This window comes from Chiloscyllium plagiosum, unplaced genomic scaffold (assembly GCF_037043375.1).
Source record: "Chiloscyllium plagiosum isolate Xiang-an unplaced genomic scaffold, Cpla_swu_hap1 HiC_scaffold_14, whole genome shotgun sequence".
Taxonomy (NCBI): domain Eukaryota; kingdom Metazoa; phylum Chordata; class Chondrichthyes; order Orectolobiformes; family Hemiscylliidae; genus Chiloscyllium; species Chiloscyllium plagiosum.
The window spans coordinates 8015273-8027010 of NW_028270152.1; the positions used below are offsets into that span (position 1 = coordinate 8015273).

The window sequence follows — 11738 nt, forward strand, 5'->3', positions numbered from 1 at the left end:
AGGAAGGGTTTAGAGGGATATGGGCCAAATGCTGGTAAGTGGGACTAGATCTGTTTGGAATGTCTAGTTGGTGCAGATGGGGGTCTATTTCTGTGTTGTATGACTCTGTGATTCTAAGAAGGCTGAAGCGAACCCAGGGGACTACAGACCAGTTAACGTGACATAGGTGGCAGGTAAATTGTTGGAGTCTATAATCAAGGACAGGCTGACTGAAAACCTCAAAAAATGTCAGTTAATTGGGGACAGTCAGGATTGATTCATGAAGATAGGTCATGCCTGACAGACCTCATAGAGTTTTTTGAAGAGGTGGCAAAGCTGATGGTCAGAAATAAGTTGATGGATGTTGTTTATATGGACTTGCAGAAAGTTTTTGATAAAGTCCCATGCAAGAGACTGTTAGCTAAGGTTAAAACTCACTGAACTGAGGGAATATTAGATTACTTACAGTGTGGAAACAGGCCCAACAAGTCCACACCAACCCGCCGAAGCGTAACCCACCCAGACCCATTCTCCTAACACTACAGGCAACTTAGCATGGCCAATTCACCTAACCTGCACATTTTTGGATTGTGGGAGGAAACCGGAGCACCCGGAGAAACCCACGCAGACACGGGGAGAATGTGCAAACTCCACACAAAGAGTCGCCTGAGGCAGGAATTGAACCCGGGTCTCTGGCGCTGTGAGGCAGCAGTGCTAACCACTGTGCCACCGTGCCGCCCATATTATTGACATGGATAGGAAATTGCTTCAATGGTAGGAAACAGAGTTGGAATAATAGGTAAGTACTCAAATTGGCAGGACATGATGAGTGGTGTCCCTCAATGATCTGTGTTAGAGCCTCAATTATTCACAATATGCATCACTGACTAGGATAATGGTGTAAAAATATCCAAATTTGCTGACAACACAAAATTGGGTATCATTGTAAACAGTGTTGATGACAGCATAAAATTACAGCAGGATATTGACAGATCTGGCCAAGCTGTGCCAGATGGATTTTAATTTTAGCAAGTGCCAGGTTATCCATTTCAGATCAAAAAAGGATAGATCAAATCATATTTTAGAAGGAACAAAATTAAATACAGTGGATGTCTAATGAGATTTGGGGATTCTGGTGCATAGTTCATAAAAAATAATCTAGAAGGTTCATGGAATGCTGGTCTTCATATCACAGGTATAAGGAAGGAGGGGTTATGCGGCAGTTATACAAAACCCTAGTTAGGCCCCCACTTAGAGCACTTTAAGCAGATCTGAGTATCACACATTATGGAGGATGTTTTGACCCTGGAGGGAGTTCACTGCAGGTTTACAATGATGATACCTGGTCATCAAGGTTAACTTATGAGGAGAGATTAGACAAATTAGGCCATTTGTCTCGAGAATTTAGAAGGCTCAGTGCGTGATCTAACTGAGGTTGTCAGGAATATTAATAGAAAGACGGGATAGATAGTGATAAACTATTTTCATTGGTTGAAGAGTCTAGTACCAGGAAACATAATCTAAGAATTAAGACCCGGCCATTCAGGAGCGGTGTTAGAAAGCACTTGTACAAGAGTAGAGGAGGTTTGAAACTGTCTTCCTCAAAATGGCTGTCGATGCTAATGCAATAGTTAAATGTAAATCTGAACTGGACAAATGTTTAATTAAATGAGGATATCAATTGGTATGGGTCCCAAGGCAAGTATATGGGGTTAGGCCACAGATCAGCCATGACGAAGGGCTGAATGGCCTCCTCCTGTTCTAATGGTCCCATGTATTGATGAAGGGCTTTTGCCCGAAACGTATAGACTCTCCTGCTCCTCGGATGCTGTCTGACCTGCTACGTTTCTCCAGCGCCACACGTTTTGGCTATGTACTCACTCAGACTCAGGTGGTGATGCTCACCTACACACTATTCTAGGCTTGAAAGAAACCACACAAAAACACAGCCTAGAATTTAAGCAGTGACCCCTACTTCTAGATTCACCCATAAGAGGAAACATCCTTTCCACATCCACCCAGTCAAGATGCCGTATCTGTTTCAATTAAGCCACCCCTGAGTTTTCTAAACCCGTGAGGACACAGGCCCAGCCAGGATCAGATTTTCCCCATTCCCACCTAAGGAAAAACAAGCTCAGTTTTTACACAAGCTGTCTACATAATTCAATCTGGCCATATGCTCATGTATGTTGTATGTATTGCTTACATATCTAAGGCCATACCTAACAGCTCAGTATGGTTGACAGGTGCAACTTGGCACGGAATGTTAAAAGCTAACATAAAATTCACCTCAAGACCTTCTGGCTTGATATGTTTCATGGCAGGCAACCATTTTGAATCACCTGGCTCACCCACTTAGACAGTCACAGAGGCATTACATACAAACGGAATTTGCCTGGAGATGTGGAGGAGGTAGATTCAACTGAGCCATTCAAGAGGGGTAGTAGATGGCTAGTGGGATAGAAATGCTGTGCAGGGACGAGGTAGGATTTTGGCACCGGGTAGCAGAACCAGTGCAGACACAGTGGGCCAAATGGCCTCCTTTGCGCCACCACAATTGCGTTTTTCATTCATTGAGTATGTGTTTGGCAAGGCCAGCATTTGTTGCCCATTCTAATCTCCCATGATCTCCAAGAATGCCTCAGCCATTTCATAAGGCAGTTAAGAACAATGTTAGGCCAGACAGGACAAGAACACAGTGGCTCAGCAGTTAGCACTGCTGCCTCACAATAGCAGCGACCTGGGTTCATTTCCAACCTCAGGTGAACGTTTGTGTAGAGTTTGCACATTCTCCCTGTGTCTGCATGGGGATTTCCTCCCACATTTCAAAGATGTTTAGGCTTGGTGAGTGTGGTGCTAGAAAAGCATAGTAGGTCACGCAGCATCTGAGGAACAGGCAAAAGCTCTTCATTTGGTGAATTAGCCATGCTAAATTGCCCGTAGTGTTCAGGGATGTGTAGGTTAAGTGCATTAGTCAGGGGTAAATATAGTGTAGGGGGAATGGGTCTGGGTGGGATACTCTTTGGAGGGTCAGTGTGGACTTGTTGGGCCAAAGGACCTGCTTCCACACTGTAGGGATTCTATGGAGAACAGGAGATTCCCTTCCCTAAAGCACATGAGTAAGCCAGATGTATTTTGTTTCAAAAAACTGATGATAGCCTCAGTAATGATGACCATAAAACTGACTTTATATTGTCGATTCTATTTATTGAATTGAAATTCCATTCACTGCCAGAGCATTAGCATCAGGATTATTAGCCCAGTGAGATTTTCGTAATGTCACAAACTCCTCTGAGTAATATCCTTCACTGAAAGGAAGTCTGACTCGACACATACAGCCTGTGTAAGTCTCAACTCTTCAAAGCCCAGATGTTGCTGGACTGGAAGGTTTGAGTTATGACGAGGAACAGGATGGGCTGGGACGTTTTTCACTGGAGTGCAGGAGGTTGAGGGGCGACCTTAAAGAAGTTTATAAAATCATGAGGGATACGGATAAGGTGAAGAGCAAAGGCCTCTTCCCCAAGGTGGGGGAGATACAAACTAGAGAGCATATTTTTAAGGTGAGAGAAGAAGGTTTAAAAGGGACCTGAGGAGCAACATTTTCACACACAGAGCTTCATGGAATTAACTGCTAAGGGAAATGTTAGACACAGGCACACTTACAACATTTTGATTGAATTTGATTTGATTTATTGCAGTCACGTGTACTTGAGTACAGTGAAAAGCTTTGTTTTGTGAGCAGTACAGGCAGATCATAGCAAACAAGGACATACAGATCATAAGATGCTTAGCAGAGTGAGGCTTACAAGGTTACAGCTACACAGGAGGGACACAAAGCAAGGTCATTGTTATTTGAAGTTAGAGAGTTCATTCATCAGTCTAATAATAGCAGGAAAGAAGCTGTTCCTGAACCTGATGGTGTGTGTGTGTTCAAGCTTTGATATCTTCTGCCTGATAGAAGAAGATGTAGGAGATCATTGCAGGGGTGGGACGGGTCTTTGATCATGTTGGCGGGTCTTCATCAAAGACATTTAAAAGATATTTGGATGGATACATGAATAGGAAAGGTTTAGAGGTGATGTGGACCAAACACAGGCAAGTGGGACTAGTCTAGTTTGGGAATCTTGGTCAGCATAGACAAGTCCGGGCTTTTGCCTGAAACGTCGATTTTCCTGCTCCTTGATGCTGCCTGACCTGTTGAGCTTTTCCAGCACCACTCTAATCCAGACTCTAATCTCCAGCATCTGCAGTCCTCACTTCTGCCAAGTTGAACCAAACAATCTGTGTCCCTGCTGAATGAGTCTATGACTCTTAATGGCCGCAGGGCAACTAGGGACTGGGTACAAATGTTGTCGCAAAGTTTTATGCGAGAAAGCCCCATGAGTGAATATCCAAATGCACCGTTCGAATGCATGTTGTGTCAAGGATTGAAATCCTATTGATGCCCCAAACTAACACGACTTCCTGGTTCCTTACCCAAAACGTAAATTTCATTGTTAAGCACAGCTGTACTGAAACGATATTTGGAGAACTCCATGGGCCCACACTCAGTCCATTTGTCTCTGCCTGGGTTATACCGAAACATCCTGTTGCTGAGCCGATCAGGTTCATCATCGGAAAAATCCGTCTGCAGAAAGAAGCAAGAATCAAAGGCAAAAGGAGGGCATTAAGATCAGGGAGTGAGACTTCCAGCAATGCTGCCCATTATTCAGACTGAGCGCTAGTGCAGACTAAAATGCTTGCAAAGGACAAGAGATAGAACAGACACCAATTAATGCTAATTAATATTGGTGTTTGTTTGACAATCTATGTTAAGTGGGAAATAGAAACACAAGCACAGGTCATTAGAATGGTGTGCACCCACTCAAATATAGTGCCAAACTGGAGGAGGGCAGTAATACAAACAGTAAACACAGGATGGATGTTCCTGGTAACTGGGGGTGTCCAGAACCAAGGGTCACAGCTTAAGGATATGGAGTAGGCCATTCAGATTTGAGATGAGGAGAGAATTCTTCACCTAGAGAGTGGGAACTCTCTGCCTCAGAAAGTGATTCAGGCCAAAACATTGAGTATTTTCTAGAAAGAGTCAAATATAGTCACTAGGGTTACAGGCTGAGGTACACATTTTTTTTAATTAGTAAAGGGATCAATGGTTATAGGGAAAAGTGGAGTTGAGGATTATCAGAGTAGCCATGATCTCTTTGAATGGAGAAGCAGACTGGATGGGCTGAATGGCCTACTCCTGCTTCTATTTTCTACGTTTCCAAGATGCAGATTTTATTGCAGTTGGTTAGACATCACATTGCACTGTCACAGTGTACGTCTAATTTTCTCAGCTTATTGGCAATCTGACTCCTGATGGATTCACATTCCTCCAGTAGGTGAATATCATTCATCCAGCCATGTACAGCACAGAAACAAGCCATTCATCCCAGCCGCTCTGTGCTGATCTATGTGCTTCACATGAGCCTCCAATTTCATTGCATTGTACCTAATTGCATCTCCTCCTGGCCCTTTCTCCCCCATGTGTCATCCAGCCCCCTTTTGCAACCATCGATCCAATTCACCTCAGCTACTCTTCACTATGGCACATTCCATATATTAACCCCTTCCCAAATTGTTCAGGTTGTCATGTATGATCCTATTTACACTCCCCTTAACTGGAAACACCTTTATTGCATCAAACCCATTCGTAATGTTCAAAACCTTGAATCAGGAGGTCACCTTTCACTCTCTTCTTGAATAGAGGAGGCTACCAGCCTCCTATCCCGCCATCTCTCAACTGGCTATTCCCCATATGCAAACTTAAGGGATGTCAGTGGGATGTTCGACTGTGGAGCACTTAACAACTATTTTGGCCTTTCCCCGATGCTGACAGCCAATCAGCATGCAGGAGGAAATTGCTACACGGAGTAACCCCAGACCCTGGTTGATTTGTCATTTTCCAAGCACTGGAGGTTATCCGCATCAACGCTGCCTTGGCCAAGATCAGGAACATCAAATCTTGGAGCTGGTGTAGGCCATTCGGCCCTTCGAGCCTGCCCTGCCATTCAGTATGATCAGGGCTGATCCTTTATCTCAAAGCCATATTCCTGCTTCCTTCACATACCCCTTGATGCCTTATCTGTCGCTTTCTTGAATATATTCAGTGACTTGATCGTCTTTTGTGGTGGAGGATTCTGTGGGTGAAGAACTGTTCCTCATCTCAGTCCTAAATGGTCTACCCCATATTCTGACTTGAGATCTCTGGGTCCTAGACTCCCTAGCCAGGGAAAACATTCTCCCTGTGTCCAGTCTGTCCAGCCCTGTTAGACTTTTATATGCCTCAATCTGCTCTCTCTTCTTTCTAAACTCAGTTGAATACAGGTCCAGACGAACCAACCTTTCCTCATAGGACAGTCCTGCTATTCCTGGTGAATCTCTGTTGCACTCTCTGTATTGCAAATATGTCTTTTCTTAAGTAGGGAAAGCAAAACACCATAGCTCAGGTGCAGTTTTACCAAGTTCCTTTATAATTGCAGGAAGACATCTTAACTTCTGAACTCAAATTCTCTTACAATAAAGGCCAATTTACTGTTTCCCTTCCTAATTACTTGTTCCACCTGCCTGTTTACTTTGACTGGTTACAAGGCCACCAGATTCCTTTGAACATTCCCATTTCCCAATATATCACAGTTCAAATAATAATGGGGCAGCGTGGTGGCTCAGTGGTTAGCACTGCTGCCTCACAGCGCCAGGGACCCAGGTTCAATTCCAGCCTTGGGCAACTGTCTATGTGGAGTTTGCACATTCTCCCCGTATCTGTGTGGGTTTCCTCCGGGTGCTCCTGTTTCCTCCCACAGTCCAAACATGTGCAGGTCAGGTGAATTGGCCATGGTGTTAGGTGCATTAGTCAGAGGGAAATGGGTCTGGGTGGGTTACTCTTCGGAAGGTCGATGTGGACTTCCACACTATAGGGAATCTAATGATAAATACTCTTCCTTTCTATTTTTCAGTACAAAATGTATAACTTCACATTTCTCAATATTTTAATGCATCGACCATGTATTTGTCCACTCGCTTGTTTAAATCACCATGAAGCCTCCTTCCATCCTCCTCACAAAGTCACCCAGTTTTGTGCCATCAGTAAACTTGGCAATATTACATGTGGTTCCCTCACTGAGGTAAGTTTGATATGGGTATGAATTGCTATGGGTCCAAGCACTGAACCTCGCAGTATCCCATGAATCACTGCCTACCACCTGAACAAAGACTCATTTATTTCCACTTTCTGTTTCCAATCTGTTAACCAATTTTCAATTCATTCCAATATCCTGTGTGCTTTAACTTTCCCCATTAACCTCTTGTGTGGGACTTTATCATGAACCTGCTTGGAATCCAAATATAACACATCCACTGGTTCTCCCTGGTCTATTCAGCTGGTTATATCTTCAGAAAACACCAAATTAATTAAGCACAATTTAATTTACATAAACCCATGCTGGGTTTATCTAATCCCATTAATGTTTTCCAAGTGTTATCCAAAAACAGGCAGAGAATTGGCCATCTGCCCTGGGTGGCCTCTTAGCAGGATGGTGGACAGGAACTTTATCTTTTGAGAGATACTGTCAAAAGAAAGTTTAGAGATTGGGTTTAATGTATATCTAGATGAGGGGGCAACTTTTTCATGCAGATTGAATGAGCTGCCAGAGGAAATGGGTGGAGGCTGGTACAATCACAACATTTAAAAGGCATCTGGATGGGTATATAAATAGGAAGGGATTAGATGGATATGGGCCAAGTGCTGGCAAATGGGACTAGATTTATTTAGCATATCTGGTCAGCATGGACGAGTTGGACCAAAGGGTCTGTTTCCATACTGTACATATCTATGACTCTATGACTATGAACATCTGAGATAGGTTGATTGTGTCACTATGACTTTAGTGGTCAAGTGACAAATGTTCCATTGAGAGATTAAAGCCCATACAGTTCAGAGTACGTCGCTCTGTGGACTTTAGGGTGGAATGGTGGCTCAGTGGTTAGCATTGCTGCCTCACAGTGCCAGGGATCTGGTTCAATTCCAGCCTTGGGCAATTGTCTGTGTGGAGTTTTCGCATTCCCTGTGTGGGCTTCCTCTGGTTTGCTCCCACAGTCCAAAGATGTGCGGGTCAGGTGGATTGGCTGTGCTAAATTACCCATAGTGCCCAGGGATGTGCAGGCTAGAGTGGATTGGCTGTGCTAAATTACCCATAGTGCACAGGGATGTGCAGGTCAGGTGGATTGGCTGTGCTAAGTTACTCATAGCACCCAGGGATGTGCAGGTCAGGTGGATTGGCTGTGCTAAGTTACCCATAGTGCCCAGGGATGTGCAGGTCAGGTGAATTGACTGTGCTAAGTTATCCATAGTGCCCAGGGATGTGCAGGTCAGGTGAATTGACTGTGCTAAGTTACCCATAGTGCCCAGGGATGTGCAGGTCAGGTGAATTGACTATGCTAAGTTACCCATAGTGCCCAGGGATGTGCAGGTCAGGTGGATTGGCTGTGCTAAGTTACTCATAGCGCCCAGGGATGTGCAGAATAAGTGGATGCCATGGGAAATGCAGGGTCACAGGGATGGCTCTTGGTGAGATGCCCTTCAGAGGGGTGGTATGGACTCGATGTGCCAAATGGCCTGCTCTCCTGCTGTAGGGATTCCATTCTATCACTTAAGGTGAACATACACCAAACCTCATTTAATGGTTACAAAGATGTCTGGGCTGAACCTATATTAAGACCTGATTGGGCCACATTAGAACACATGCATTGCAAACACACAATGGGGCAGGATGAAGAATTCTGCCGGGGTAAATGGTTAGGAGAAAGTGAGGATTGCAGATGCTCGAGATCAGAGTTGAAAAGTGTGCTGCTGGAAAAGCACAGCCTGACAGGCAGCATCTGAGGAGCAGGAGAGTTGCGTTTTGAGCATAAGCTCCTCATCAGAAATGAATGAGAGATAAATAGGAGGGTGGGGTGGGGCTGGGGGCAAGGTAGCTGAGAGAGTGATAGGTGGATGCAGGTGGGGGGTGATGGTGATAGGTCAGAGAGGAAGGTGGAGAGGATAGATGGGAAAGATGATGGATTAGATTAGATTAGATTCACTACAGTGTGGAAACAGGCCCTTTGGCCCAACAAGCTCACACCGACCCTCCGAAGAGTAACCCACCCAGACTCATTTCCCTACATTTACCCCTGACTAATGCACCTAACATTTTGGGCAATTTAGCACAGCCATTCCACCTAATCTGCACATCTTTGGACTGTGGGAGGAAACCAGGGCACCCGGACGAAACCCACACAGACACGGGGAGAATGTACAAACTCCACACAGACAGTCGCTCAAGGCTGGAATTGAACCCGGGTCCCTGGCGCTGTGAGGCAGCAGTGCTAACCACTGAGCCACTGTGCCACTTTAAAGAGGGCAGGTCAAGAGGGCGGTGCTGAGTTGGGATAAAGTGGGGGGGGGGGGAGGGAAATGAGTAAACTGGTAAAATCGACCCGATTACACATGAGAGCAGCCAGCACCACGTGACAAGCAGCTTAACCTGTGGTGTCCATCCTCCCAGGACGTAGATGTGGTTTTGGACCGTAACTGCAGCATGACACGCCAGGGGCAAAGGCAATGGTGCCACACTCCTCCACTGGCCTGTCTCCAGGATGCACTTGTCCACACTGTTTGTGATCATGTATCGGCCCTTGAGCTTCATCTGGCCTCCGATGAGGTACAAGTCACCGTGGGCCGTTCCCGCCGCGTAGAGCTCTCGAAACGGAGCTGAGCAAAGGTTCTCCCAGTGCTGACTCCCTCGGACGTGGTACCTGGGGATTGACAGAATGACTGACTCAATTGCCACTTCTACCACTGTGCAACCTGAGACTAGTTTACCATGTGGGTAAGATCATAGAACCACACAGTACAGAGGAGGCCCTTCAGCCCATTAAGTCTGTACCGCCAAACATAGCACACTGTGGCAGGGGATTAAGAGCAGACGGGATAAAGGTTCAAAGGGGTCTGGGTGAACAGTTTTATAAAACATTGAAACATCAGGGCAGCATGGTGGCTCAGTGGTTAGTACAACTGCCTCGACCTGAGTTCGGTTTCAGCCTCGGGTGACTGTGCGGAGTTTGCACATTCTCTCCATGTCTGTATGGATTTTCTCCGGGTGCTCCAGTTTCCTCCCACAGTCCAAAGATGTGCAGGTTAACTGGAGTGGCCATGGGAAGTGCAGTGTTATAGAGATAAGGGCAGGGAGTGGATCTGGTTGGGATGCTGTATGAAGGGTTGGTGTGGATTTGATGGACCAAATGGTCTGCTTCCACACTGTAGGAATTCTATGATTCTAAACATTGCAAGTTCACCAGGTACAACATACCAGAATTCATTCACAGCACATGGGCATTGCTGACTAAGCAAGCATTTATTGTCCATCCTTACATGCCCAGAGGTTTGGAGTTACATGTGAGCCAGACCAGGTAAGGATCGCAGTTTTCTTTCTTGAAGGACATTAGTAAACCAGATGAGTTTTTCCCCAATAAATGATAACAATTTCACAGTCATCATTAGACTCTTAATTGCATTTTCTTTTGTTATTAAATTCAAATTCCACCATCTGCCACAGCAGGGCATGAACCCAGCTCCCCAGAACATGACCTGGGTCTTTAGACTAACATTTGAGTGTGAGTACCTCAAGACCATCACCTCCCTTGCACTTCCAGTATTGTGAACAGAACTCACAAATAAATGTTAAACCTCGATTGAATCTTGCTTGGAAACACAGAAATTAGGAGTACATTGACCCTCAGTCCATTGAGTCCCTGCTACCATTCATACTGATCATGGCTTATCCATATCTCAACATCATGTTCCTACTCTCTCCCCATAACCCTTGATGCTTCAGAGTCCAGAAACCCATCGATCTCTTTATTCAATATATTCATGACTTGGCCTCCACAGCCTTTTGTAGTAAAGAATTCCACAGAATCATTATCTTTCAAATGAGGAATTTTCCCTTCATCTCAATCCTAACTGGTCTGGCCCATCCCATAGACCTCTCAAACATGGGAAACATCATCCCTGCGTCCCACCCTGCCCTGCCTTGTCAGAATGTTAAACATTTCAATGAGATCATCTCTCTTTCCGAACTCCACTGAATACAGGTGCAGTCAGCCCATACTCAACTTGAGCGAAAGCCTAAACCACTAAAAAGCACAAAGGTTGCTTGCATTTGATAGGGGAAGGCTTGATGTCTGGGAGACAGTGAGGACTGCAGATGCTGGGAAGTCAGAGTTTGATAAAATGTGGAACTGGAAAAAGCACAGCAGGTCAAGCAGCATCAGTCCTGATGAAGGGTCCTGCCCTCCTGCTCTTCTGATACTGCTTGACCTATGGTGCTTTTTCCAGCTCCACATTTCATCGGCTATGGCTTGACGTCATCAACTATTAGACCGTATTGGGCACATTTCTGGTCTTCTTAATTAATTTTTTTAAATCTCAGATGCATGGGAGTAAAGGCAAATACGATTTACAAGTATAACATGACATTTGAATATGTGGACGGCCCAACGATCATTTATTCCACTGGCATTAGGTCGCTGTAATCATGAAGAATAGTTAAGGTTAAACAAAGGAGTATTTACATGGAATACAGACTGGGTTTGAGGAATTCTTTGCTTGCTCCTTCACCCCATGTGGCCTCCTACCCCAAAGAGTTGAGTGCTCCAGCTGCCCTCCCTCACTGCTGCCA

General features: G+C 45.1%; 1 protein-coding gene across 2 annotated transcripts in view; it reads right to left on the reverse strand.

Moving 5' to 3' along the window:
- Positions 1 to 11738, reverse strand: part of kbtbd12 (kelch repeat and BTB (POZ) domain containing 12) — a 49756-nt gene that overhangs the window by 19046 nt on the left and 18972 nt on the right. For both annotated transcript variants that reach the window (XM_043707588.2, XM_087994060.1), the window contains exons 3-4: positions 9543 to 9813; positions 4456 to 4606 (exon numbers count right to left, since the gene is read on the reverse strand). In XM_043707588.2, the coding sequence (XP_043563523.2) occupies positions 4456 to 4606; positions 9543 to 9813 (422 nt within the window). The remainder of the gene's footprint in view (positions 1 to 4455; positions 4607 to 9542; positions 9814 to 11738) is intronic.